This window comes from Silene latifolia, chromosome 6 (genome assembly GCF_048544455.1).
Source record: "Silene latifolia isolate original U9 population chromosome 6, ASM4854445v1, whole genome shotgun sequence".
NCBI lineage: Eukaryota > Viridiplantae > Streptophyta > Magnoliopsida > Caryophyllales > Caryophyllaceae > Silene > Silene latifolia.
Genome location: NC_133531.1, coordinates 25,130,886 through 25,143,645, shown reverse-complemented (window position 1 = coordinate 25,143,645; position 12,760 = coordinate 25,130,886). Strand labels below are relative to the sequence as shown.

The 12,760-nt window shown below is 35.9% G+C and overlaps 4 protein-coding genes across 4 annotated transcripts; 1 reads left to right on the top strand and 3 right to left on the bottom strand.

Moving 5' to 3' along the window:
* Positions 1–486: 486 nt before the first annotated feature.
* Positions 487–1,671, bottom strand: LOC141587864 (F-box/LRR-repeat/kelch-repeat protein At2g27520-like). The gene has a single exon (XM_074409332.1). The coding sequence runs from the start codon at positions 1,669–1,671 to the stop codon at positions 487–489; it is 1,185 nt and encodes a 394-aa protein (XP_074265433.1).
* Positions 1,672–5,253: 3,582 nt separating this feature from the next.
* LOC141587863 (F-box/kelch-repeat protein At3g23880-like) lies at positions 5,254–6,144 on the bottom strand. Its single transcript, XM_074409331.1, has one exon. It carries the CDS (start codon positions 6,142–6,144, stop codon positions 5,254–5,256), a length of 891 nt encoding a protein of 296 aa, XP_074265432.1.
* A 1,224-nt stretch (positions 6,145–7,368) lies between these two features.
* On the top strand, positions 7,369–9,059 carry LOC141587862 (F-box/kelch-repeat protein At3g06240-like). The gene is made up of 2 exons (XM_074409330.1): positions 7,369–7,541; positions 7,709–9,059. Exon 2 carries the CDS (start codon positions 7,863–7,865, stop codon positions 9,057–9,059), a length of 1,197 nt encoding a protein of 398 aa, XP_074265431.1. The 5' UTR covers positions 7,369–7,541; positions 7,709–7,862.
* Positions 9,060–10,618: 1,559 nt separating this feature from the next.
* LOC141587861 (uncharacterized) lies at positions 10,619–11,686 on the bottom strand. Its single transcript, XM_074409329.1, has one exon. It carries the CDS (start codon positions 11,684–11,686, stop codon positions 10,619–10,621), a length of 1,068 nt encoding a protein of 355 aa, XP_074265430.1.
* Positions 11,687–12,760: the final 1,074 nt, after the last annotated feature.

Here is a 12,760-nt window from a genome sequence, read left to right as displayed (position 1 = left end):
GACGGATAGTGACACTCCCACTTAAGCTTGCACTATCCATTTGCATTTTGTGAGAGGGACACAATCCTCTTCAGCTAAGCGCTTGTGATAGATAGTGTCCGTATTCAATGAGAATTTGTGCTTTAAATTAGTCTCCTAAATTTCTAGCCAATAATGATTCACATCAGTTAACCTAGTAGATCAGACGGAAGACAAATTGTTCTCCTAAATTTTAGTTGATAAATGATTTAAACGCCAAAATCGACTGTCATAAAAAGAGCCGCACACCTAAAAAAGGATTTGCATACGCAGATAATGGAATGTTTGTTAGCTTAGTTGATAAAAAAAATCGAGGCTGGTGCTCATCATCTAGGTTCAAAACCCGTGACCTACTTCACACATAACATAAGAAAAGTGAAAACATAGAAAATGTGAAACCAAACAGCTACAATGTATAGTAACAGTAATTATTGCTAATCAAACAGCATGAAGAAGGAGTGGCATTTGTTACTCAAGGTAAACTGGTGAAGATGTCAAATCCTTGGCTCCGTATCCTTTGCACAACGCCAAGCTCTCGAAATACGTTTCCAAATTCAAATGACTGCTCATTTGTCTACCAAGACTCCGAACTTGGCAACTATCAATATTATACGAGTACTTTCCAGAGAGAAGACACCTGCCAGCATCACTCTCGCTATAGAACACTGGTAGTTCCTTTGGACAATTATGCCAACATAAAGGCCCGGAAAACCACGGAGTCCACACCTCCTGTTTCATCACCCATATGCGCGCAGTTTGATACAGAGCACTGAAAACCGCAAGTGATTCCCCAAGACGAAACACAAACTTCTTCAATGCCCGTCTTTCCTCTGAAGTAAATGGGAGTTCCAAGTACGTGAATTTTTCCAAATCAAAGTCAAGAGAAACGAGATGAGTTGATTCATAGCTATCAGGGTTATTTGGGTCCTTTTCGATCCAGTATGCTGCCCCCTGAAAGATCAAAGATTTTAATACAATTGTTTGATGATAATTACGTGGAAACATGTGACCGAAGTACCAACAACTGATATTAAGGTCATGATTATTTCTCACTCTCCATTGTTGATCATTAAGCGTATAAACTGCAACACGTATATTTCTGACAGGCCCCGTCATCCTAATTTCATCTTCTTCGAATGATATTGCAATGATTTTGTAATCCTTACTATCATTCGCGTATCCAAATAGAAACACAACAGGGCAGAACCATGGCTGACAAAGCGGACAAGGGGGAATTGCCAATGATTTTCTGATACACGGGTTCCACAATCTCAATTCGTTCGAGCAACGCATCAAAAGCAGCCCATTACACTTCCCTAAAAGACGGGTTATTTCAGAACTTCTGAAAAGTTGAGCAGATTTTCTAAGTGTGTTACTGTGACGAACTGTCAATAAGCATCCTTCATAACCATAGTCTCCGAAACCCTCAATAGCTAATAACTTTTTACTGTCAATATTAGTTTTGCAGAGTTTAAGATGCATAGAAACGAAATCAGGGTGATCAATCACTGAGCACCAAGATTTACAGACGCACCTGAAGCTAACGAGAGTTTTCACTGGCAATGTTGCAAATATAAGAGGTAATAATTCAGGTGGAATGTACTTTGATTTCAACAATGATTTCGTCTTCTTCCTCTTGTTGGTTATCTCCATGAGATAGTGAAACGATAGTTTCCTATTGTATGAACACCTAGGTTAATTTTCATAAAATCTTCAGGGGTTAATGACTCAATATTTAGGGTTTTAGTAATTGAGTCAGGCCCTCTTTTTTTGGACTAAAACGGTTTGAACTGAAGTGAAGGAAATAGTTAATTTGTGAAGAGAGAACTGAAATGAACTAAAATGAATGAAGCTGATGAGCTGAAATTAAGTTCAAAAGAATAGGGCCTTAGGCGTCGACCTTGACGAGCTGCTAGGTAAAAGTTGATCCGATCCAAACCGCCTTAAACTTGGCCATATGCCCATATATAACCCGAAAATTAGATTAACCGAATCCAAACCGACTTGACTTGAAGTTGTACCAATTACCGATAGTAACCTTATTTGTCCCACCCAAACTCAACATGACTGTGATATGATTGACTCAACTTAATGGATGAACTGATAACAATTTACCTTTAAAATATATTTGAAATAACAACAACTTGACATTCACATCAATTACTTAAAACTAATATCAATATGTCCATAAATTGTTTACGCGTGAAATTATCGATTCAAAAATAAAGCCCCCATATGATATACTATATTGACAAAAATAAAGCCCCTATATAACGAGGATTCTATATGTATTGTAATTTGTAACTAGACCTGTTAAACGAGTCGGGCTGATCGATGAGTCGAGTAAAAATACGGGTTGGGTTATACGGGTCTCGGGTCGGTCAGAGTCATAATTCTGGTAGAAAAATGTTTATGCCGTCTTTAATTTTACCATTTTTAGCCGAAAAAACAACTTTTGTAAAATTAAATTATATTTAATAATAATATTATAATTATATTCATTACTTATTGTACTATACTAAGAGATTTTTAGATAATTAAAATTATTGTGGTACATTATTTTATTATAAAATAATATAAAATTAATTTTTATATATAAAATATTAAAAAATTATTTTTCAGTTTATTATTTCAAATAAAATATAAAAATATAAAATATTAATATTTTAATAATATTCTTTATTTATCTTTCACTCATCAGGTCGAACGGGTGGGTCGGGTTTCGACCCTAAAATAATGGGTCATTTCAGGTTCGGGTTACTTCGGATCACGGGTCAAAAATTACGGGTCTTCCAGCTTGAAAAAGCGATTCGAGTGGGATTTTCAGGTCGGGTCAAGCTTAACATTTCTAATTATAACTTCAGTAAGGAACCCGGTTTTTTTATTGATTCAATACAAGTATATACAACCCATAGCCCAATATGACCCAACTCAAATCCAATATATGTGACCCAGCTTACTTTGACTCAACTCGAACCCAATATATATGACCCAACTTTCTTGACCCATCCCACGACGAACGTGAGTGACCCAATTTTCATCTCCGGTTTTTTATGTGAGATGTCAAAATCTAAGTAGTTGGGGTTTGGGGATTATTTTTGGTAATCAAATTGTGTGAATTGTTTTTTATTTAAGAAAAAAGGAATATGAATTGTTAGTTATCCGTGAAAATGATGAATACAGAGGGTGATTGAAGAGTTAAGAACGATTAACACCTAAGAGGGAGAGGGGGTGAATTAGGTGTACCTTTTAAAATTTTATCCTTAACTTGGTTAATTAATTAACTTAAGTAAAGAATATTGAAGTACAAGACTTGAGAAACTTAATTAAATGTAAGTTCACAAGAAGGTACAAACGACTCTATGTCACAAGATAGGTGACTGTGACACAGAACTTGATTAGGTACATGCGAGAAATAGCAAAGTGGAAGAACGTAAAAGTAAATGAACAAACAAACGACATTTTAAAAATTGGTTCAGCCTCTACTCCGAGGCCTACGTCCAACCGTTATTTTATTGCTTGTTTAGAAATTTACTCAAACTACTAAACCCCTTACAATGAAAATAACTCGCCAACCTACTCCGGTTGCACTCAAACTTAAAGCTACTCCGCTTCAAGAGTTTATGGGTTCTATCTCAAGGTGTTACAGAATCTTGAATCTCAAGAGTTCACTAAATGAACATGGAGATTACAATGAAGATCTAACACGAGAATCATGGAACAAACTCATTATGTCACAAAGATCAAATGAACCGATACTTGGAGGTTTTACAGCTTTTTCGAAAACAATTTTGAAGACTTAAAATCAGAAAAACGTTTTGCAAACACTTGAAGAACAAAGCTTTAAATGCACAAATGATTTGCAAAGTTTTACAATAAATGCTTTGGAAGTCTTAAGAAATAAATGTGACTAAGACACTCTATTTATAGTGGATTTAGTCTTAGGTAAGTACAACTTAGAAAGATTAAATCCAATATTAAAATGATAGCTTTGAGTGATGGTAAGTGTTAGACTATAGGCTTGGGGCTTAAGAAATCAGAAAACTTAAGCTTCTACACTCAACATGTGACAATTTACCAAAATGGCAAAAAGTTTTTCTTACTTTAGAAGTTTGACAAGTCTTCTTTGCCATTTTAGTAAAAGGTGTTTGCACAAATCTAGAGGCTTAGTCAAGTGGGCTTGTGACTCCAAAATTTCAGATTATTTTCAAGCTTTTGAAAATTCAAATGTTTAATGTTTAAAGTTTGCAAAGTTTTGACACTTAAAAACATTTGGTCGAAATTCCTCCTCCGTATGATAGTACCAGAAATCACAGTACAGCGTACTGTTGCATGGTTTTGCCATTACTTGACTTAAATGAGAATGTTACACTTACTCTTACATTTGTCGACTAAGGCTTGGAAAATATCATTGTCTTGACTTCCTTGATTAGCTTGATCATCTTGAATCATTGTTGAAAGTCCATTTGATTGCTTCAATCACTAATCATTTCAACTAAGAACAAACAATCAAATAACAAAGGGACTTGGCATCATCAACCCAATGTGTTCTAACAGTGATGAAGAACAGTCGTTGTATGAAGTCAATAAGATTGTGAATGAAGAAGGCGGAGATTGTGAATGAAGAAGACGGAGGTGTTAAATTGCCTTCAGGCCGTCACTTTTAACTTTAAAAATTGGTCTTCCACTGCATAACTTTACACTGGAAGAAACTAAAAAAAGAAAGATTGTCATTCAAAGACAGTAGAATATTTGTTAGCTAAGTCGATAAAGTGACTGAAACAAGCATGGTGCTCGCAGCCTTGAAATTTACCCTACCTGAATTATTCATCAGCTACAAGATGGAGGACATTCAAGGCAAAACACAAAATGACAATGATTGAAATGTTGGAAACGTACTACAATGAACAGAATTGAATGTTGGAAACTACAATCAAACTAGTTCGATCGCGATTAAAATGTTAATCTAAACCTCCATTACCAGCGATACTTTAAATTAGTGTCCTAATTTTCTAGCCAAATCGAAACAAACAAAACCCACTGTCATAAAAAGAGCTGCACCCCAAAAAAAGGATTTGCATACGCAGATAATAGAATGTTTGTTAGCTTAGTTGATAAAGAAATCAGGGGTGGTGCTCATTATCTGGGTTCAAAACACGTGACTCCCTTCACAGTACATAAGAGAAACCAAACAGTAATCAAATAACATATGAGAAAAGGAGTAGCATTTGTTATTCATGGGAAAGATGTCAAATCCTCAGCCCCGTATCCTTTGCACAACACCAAGCTCTCTAAATATGTGTCCAAATCAGAGTAACTGCTCATTTGTCTACCAAGCTTCCGAAAGTGTTCATAATAAAACACTGGTGTCTCCGTGGGTTCGTCGAAGAATTCACAATAATCCCAACTTAAAGGTCCAGAAAACCATCGACTCCACGCCCCCGTTTTGTTCTCTTGCTCCATCACCCATAAGGGCGCAGTTACATCAAGAGGATTAAAAACCGCAAGTGACTCCCCAAGACGAAGCATAAATCCCGATTTTTTCTCCAAATCAAATGGGAGTTCCAAATAGGTGAATTTTTCCAAATCAAAGTCAAGAGAAATGAGATGAGTTGATTCATAGTAGCTATCAATATCAGGGTTATTTGGGTCATTTCCAATCCAGTATGCTGCCCCTTGAAAGATCAATGCATTTGATGCCGTTGTTTGATAAGAATTATACGGAAACATACGAGTGAAGTACCAACAACTTATATTCAGGTCATGATTATTTCTCAGCCTCCATTTTTTATCATTAAGTGTATAAACTGCAACCCACGTATTTCTAACTGGCTTCTTCGTGCTTGATTCATCTTTTTCGAATGATATCGCAATGATTTTGTAATCCTTACTATCATTCGCGTATCCAAATAGATACACAACATGGTGGGACCAATTATAAGAAAGCGGACAAGAGGGAATCGCCAATGATTTTCTAATACTAGGGTTCCATAGTCTCAATTGGTACGAGGAATAATACATTAAAAGCAGCCCATTACACTTTCCGAAAAGAGAATAATTTTTACTACTTTTGAAAATTTGAGCAGATTTTCCAAGTGTGTTAATCTGACAACTGTCAGTAAGCATCCTTCGTCACCATGGAGTCCCAACCTCTCAAAAGCTAATAATTTTTTGCTGTCAATATTACTCTTGCAGAGTTTATAATGCATGGAAACGAAATCAGGGTGATCAATGATGGAGCACCAAGATTTACAAACACACCTGAATCTAACCAGTGTTTTCACCGGCAACGGTGCGAATATTAGAGTTAATAATTCAGGTGGGATGTACTTTGATTTCAGCAATGTTATCGTCTTCTTAGTTTTCTCCATAAGATAGTGATGATGATTGATGAGCCGGGTGAAACAATAGTTTTCTAATGAACAACTAGGTTAAATTTAGTAAAATTATTATATGAGGCGTCTAGGAGTACAATGACAAAATTACTGTCTCCCTTGAATTTGGGCCAAAGAAAGAGAATATCAAATGCAGGTTAGAACTGGATGCGGGCCGTGTCACCATGAATTTTTTAGCCCACGAACACAGTGGCTAGCGTGTTTATGGCCACGCCTTGGTAAATTTTGGAAAATATATAGCTCGGTTTGTTAGTGGAAAGGATTGTGTAGGCCATTTGTTTACCATTTTCATTTTAGAGTGTCTTATTCGTTTATTTCCCTTTTATTTCAGGCATGGCTTTAATGAGTTATTTGATCATCCAATCTCATTACTTATCCTTAAAAGTAAACAAATGACCAGGCGGTGGGTATAAGTTTCTTTGTTTTTGGAATTTTTTGGATAATGGTGGGTATAAGTTTCTTTGTTTTTGGAATTTTTTGGATAATTAAGGTTATTTGATAAATTAATTAAATTTTTGAGTGTGGTTTCAAATTATTTGGGAGTTGGGACCACTCTTGCCAAATGATAAAGGGTGAAGCCACTGGTTTAGTTAGAGGCTTTGCTCTTTCTCCATTTCCAAATGTTACAGTTATTTTTCATGTTTTGAAATAAGGTAAAATCGTTAGTTTAAGTAGTGGCTTTGTCAAAAAATAAGAAAAAAAAATTGATAATATGGACCATTCACTAGGTCTTATGAGAGACTGTCTCCCACTAATTTAGCGTGAAACATAATAAGAAAAAAAAAAAAAGAAATTCAGTAGGTCTCTCACCTCCAAAATGTAAGAGGTCTCCCAATAGCACTATTGAAAAAACGTCTCTCCAAAATTTTTGTGAACCCAAAATCCCCAAATAGTTTGATACCAACTCCAAATCTCCAATTAATTTATCAAATAACCTAATTTACCCAAAAAAAAATTTGCTTTAACTTCCATACTTCCCCTTCCTTTCTTTTCTTTTCTTTTCTTTTTTTCCACTGCCTATCACGACTACCACCACAATCCCACGCCTGCAGCCTCCCTCCCCACCACTCCGACCGCCGTCTTCCTGCACCCTGCCGCCGCCGCCGGCCGTTCTATCCCTAATTTGGTGTAAGTTATTCAACCTTCAATTCTTCAAACCCTAATTCCCTCTTCCCAATTCTATTTTAGATTAATAGTTTGAATTTCTGTTTAATGTCTATTATGTGATTTTGTGTTCTGAATTTTGGTTACTAGTTTAATTGACATCCGTAATTGAGTAATTGTTTAAATTCTAGATATCAATACGGAATACTTCTATGGAACCGAAAAGATGATATATAGTACGTATGATCATACTTGTACTCCGTAGCAATTAGTTGATTGGAAAAAGAGAGAGAGATTCAATTGGAGATAAACCTCCTTCCGTTCCACGGTGTCTGCCAACGTTAGATGCTGAAGAATATGAAGAACCGAAGAAAGAAAGCAAAATCATCACCTTCAGAATCCAACTACTTGCCACCCGAAATTTGGACACATATTTTATCATTGTTGCCGGCTAAAACTATATTAATATGCAGGTGCGTATGTAAATCCTGGTGTTCTATTATTGACAACCCTGATTTCGTTCACTTGCATCTTCAACTTTCCCAAATCAATTATGGGAATAATCAGTTATTGCAAATCGTCGAGGGTCTGAGTAACTATGATCATAAACAGTGGTGGTTCACTCTTCTACACTCTGAAACTCTTCAAAGTACTGTTCGTATATTTTTGCAATCTGGTTTGTACTCGTATCTTATTTTAGGTAGCTGTAATGGGTTGCTTTTACTACTACAATATGATAAATATCATTCCAATGAAGAATTTATATTGTGGAACCCTTGTATTTGCAAATCGTTGCTACTTCCTACTAGCCCACTTCCCAATTCTATACTCTTTAGTACGTATTTGTTGGGGTACGCCTCTAATAGTAAAGATTATAAAGTGGTTGTATTCTCGTCATTCGAAAATACTCGGGGAAATTTGCAGTTTGCAGTTTATACACTCCGTGATCAACTATGGACTGTCAGAAATATGGACATTACTATTACTAGTACTAGTATGTTTGAGTATTTTTCACTGTTAATTGATGTATTCTTTCGAGGAGGGGCATACTGGCTCGCAAATAATGATAATCAAGGGAGTGGATTATTAACTCATCTTGGTTCCTTTGACTTCGATAAGGAAAGATTCGCCTTTTTAGAACTGCCAATTAGTTTGGACAAAACAAGCTCCTTCAAGTTTCTGTTTCTTCTTGGGAAGTCGCTAGCGGTTTTCACTATTTCTAAGGTAAGTACCAGCATATGGGTGCTAGAACAGGACAACATAAAGCGGCCTTGGACACTATGGTTTTCGGGGAAATCAAGTCGGAATGGTTATAAATTATTCGAGTTGTGCTATAGTAAAAAAGAAAAGGTGTTCTTTTTTGAGAGAGATGGCGGCTATTTTGTCTGTACGAATAGCACTTATAATATAGCTACTGGCAAAGTGCAGGTGTTAAATAAATATAAGAGCACCTTTTCACAACTAGAAAGGTATTCGGAGAGCTTGGTGTTGTCCAAAGGATACGGAGTTCCAAAACATGTGCAGCAAATTGGGTGGCATTGAGACAGAGGTCTGTTGTTATTCAAAACAATTGTTGCAGGTCTGTTATTTTTAGGAATATGGTTAAGTTTAATCTAGAGTATGCACACATTACGAGTTTACACCTTTGAGTCGATCGGAGAATATGAAACCCAAGTGTTACTTGTAATTGTTAGTAGCATGTTTTTTTTAACTGCGATTGTGTGTGAAGTATGATTTATGATTTATGAGCTACTCCCGTCGTCTTAAACATTTGTGTATATTTGGTTAAAGTATCCCTCCCAAGGAATAAACAAGTCAAACAAATTATTGACAAGTAGGTACTTGAAGGGTGGAATGCGATGCAATCGAAGACATTATTGCAGCTACGGTGCAGTATGGTACAATTGCAGGGGATCTTACATAAGTGCGTATTCTAGTGTTGGACATGGTTTTTTCTACGAAAAATATTCATACATTGGTTGAACATAAGTTGTGAAAGTGTTGTACTAATGTCCGAGTATCGAATATTAGACATGGGTGATGGGTACGTGAGGAAATAAAATGATTCAAAGTAATATAGATTGCAAGTTATGCTATTATACTCAGTCGAAATGTTAATCTAAGGATCCATCACCATACTATAAGTTTATAACCTTAGTGTCCTTATTTTATACTCCGTAGTAATAAAGATTCACGCAACAGTAAAACAAAAATAGGTTGGAGTACCAAAACAACTGAGGGTCTTCCTACAATCATCGATCTCGTTTAAGTTGGTAACAATTACATTCGGACGCGTTGTTTACGCAAGAAAAATCATATCCTGAGTTCCTTTTCCTTTGCACAACGCCAAGCTCTCAGAATACATTTCTAATACTTCGTACGTTTTATTCTGCATAATGGCTTGTAGATTTTCCAATTGACAGGACTTGGCAAGGAGTAGCAATATTATACTCCGTAAGACTTGTAAAGTTAGATGTTTGGGCAAATGTACTCCTTTAAAACACAAATTATATATTTGCTAAACATTTAAGTATTACTATCAATAAATAATTGTTTTTATATATAAAGAAGAATCGTTTAATAATGTGAGACGATCTTAGAAAATAACTATATATTGACTAGAAGTCTAAATCATCGTCTCACAACTCACAATAACTCTATTTATTTACGCTCCAAGTCTCTAACCGAGTCTCCTACGGTACAGCGACATGGCCCGCATTTATCCATCTAAATTTCATCTCCATAAGAGAGACTTAATTGGTAAAATTTATATCCAATAAAACGATTTTATAATAAGTTATAGAAAGATTATTTATCAATTGAATGGAAAAAAACTCGCAAGTCCTAAAATTGAGGGGTAAACAAAACCGGTTAACCGAACAAAAACTGAGAATTTCCCTTGATTCGGAGTGGAACAAGCCTCTAGACAGTGACATCTTCGACATTCAGACACATCTCTAGCATGGAGTAATTCATTTGCAATGGTTTTGCTTGGCAATTCTCCTTGTTCCGTCCTATAAATTTTGTTCTCATCGCTTAAAACCTGTTAGGAGAATATCACGCTATATCAATATATAGAGATAGACCTATCTTTGAATATGTTATTTACCCCAGCGAATTGGTGAAGTCGTCATATCCTCAACACCATATCCTTTGCACAACACCAAGCTTTCATAATAAAACACCAAGCTCTCTCCATACGGTTCCAATGTTCTGTAAGGATTCATAGTCTTTTGAAGCGGCCCCACTTCGCCTGTAGCAATATTATAGGAGATCTTCGCATAAATAAGATAACCACTATCACCATCGCCATCACCATCACAATATAACACCCTTTTTGTTCTTGATCCTTCATAGTAGAACACATCAAAACCTAAAGCACTCGGACCTGAAAACCATAAAGTCCACTCCCTCTTTCCGCTCTCCTGTTTCAACACCCATATTTTGAGACGTTCACAGGAAATGCAAAAATAAGCTAATGACTCCCCATGAAGAAATAGAAACCTTAAAGTTATTATATCTTCATCCAACGCAAGTGCCAGTTCCAAAAAGGTGAAACTTTCCGTATCAAAATCAAGAGAAATAAGATGAGTTGATTTTTTATCTTGATTACTAATACTATCCTTGCATGGAGCCCATCCAAGCCAATGAGCTCCGCCATCACAGAAATAATAAGGCCCGTACAAATGATTAGGAGACAAACCGTCATCACGATCCCTGACAATCCATTGTTGATCATTTAGTGTGAAAACTGCAAGACGCATCTCTGGAAGCGGTACACCTCGAATACTCAAAAATGAGATTGCAATGACTTTAAAGTCATTACTCTGAGACGCAAATCCAAGTACATAGGTATTGTTGTAGTCGTCCAGTTGAAAAAGAGGGCAATGCGGAAGTAGCAGTGATTTTCTAATACTAGGATTACATATTCTCATTCCTTCGCCATCACAGAAATCGAGGCTTATTAAAATCAAAGAATTACAACTTCCATGAAGAACGTAGCGTTCAGAACTATTGAAAATATCACCAGTTTTACGGAAAGTGTCAGCCTCACGAAGTGTCAGCAAACATCCAATTAATCCACCATGTTCTAAACACTCGAGCTCTAATAATTCAATCGAATTTAAGTTTTTGTTTTTGTTTTTGTTGTTGCACCGTTTGGAATGCATGTTCACAAAATAAGGGTCGTCGATAATAGAACACCAACATTTACAGACGCACCTGAATCTTAATAGGGTTTTTGCCGATAAGTTTGCAAGAATTCGGGTCAACACTTGAGGGGGTATGTATACGTTTGAAGATGGTATCCTGGTCTCCATCTTGGTCGTCTTGCTCTTTCTGTTATCGAATCGATCTATTGATATGAACGGAGTGAAAAGAGATTTGGGCAAATGAACGCCACTAGGAATTTGGAGAACTTTTTTTAGGTATTTTGGTACAATCTTACGTCTCACTATATATACCTAAATATGATGTTGGAGGCGTTCCTGGGCTTCATGTGGTTCCCGCTTAGGAGTCGTGTGTTTGTTTTGTTTCCTCTGTATATTTATATTTGGGCTAATCCCGCTACTTCATAAAAATGTTGAAACTTCGAGTAGGATTAGATCATTAGTTTCCTCTGTATATTTATACACATTTAACATAAATTCTTAAAGTGGGTTTATTTCAAAGTATTTATTGAAAACAAATCCATATAATACAGGCTTCGATTTATTCTTCCAACTTCGTTTCTAAGTCGTTGAGTTGCTAAATGAGTTAAGGGGAAGATAAGGACCTATACTTTGCTTCTTTTTTTTTCCAGTTAAGGACCTCAACTTCTAAATTTTACAGTTAAGGGATTCTAATAACTCCGTTAGTTTTCCCTGCTAACTTGCTTTCTTAACAGTTAGAAATTTATCAATTTAAAAGACGGTCATGTCTTGCACACTTACTAAATTAATCTAAAAGAGCAAAAAAAAAATACTACAGTATTTACTTTCTCCACCGTTTTCCTATTTTCCATCAGCTAAAAGCAAAATTTCCTTGGCCCATATTTTAAATTTCAATTGAATCAACACATTTTTGTACATGCACAAACCATCTTCATCACTTTCAGAGATAGGTTGATCCTACCCTAGAGGATCAATCTAGTTTTCTTACCTAAAAAAAAACATCTTCATCACTTTACACTCCATCACTCATGAAACTAGATATAAGTAATCTATGCTCATACACTGGTTTGCTTGAAAGGCTATGTTTGTAGC

Coding starts and splice junctions, on each gene's coding strand:
- LOC141587864 (XM_074409332.1), bottom strand. CDS start 1,671: ATGGAGATAACCAACAAGAGGAAGAAGACGAAATCATTGTTGAAATCA.
- LOC141587863 (XM_074409331.1), bottom strand. CDS start 6,144: ATGCTTACTGACAGTTGTCAGATTAACACACTTGGAAAATCTGCTCAA.
- LOC141587862 (XM_074409330.1), top strand. CDS start 7,863: ATGCTGAAGAATATGAAGAACCGAAGAAAGAAAGCAAAATCATCACCT.
- LOC141587861 (XM_074409329.1), bottom strand. CDS start 11,686: ATGCATTCCAAACGGTGCAACAACAAAAACAAAAACAAAAACTTAAAT.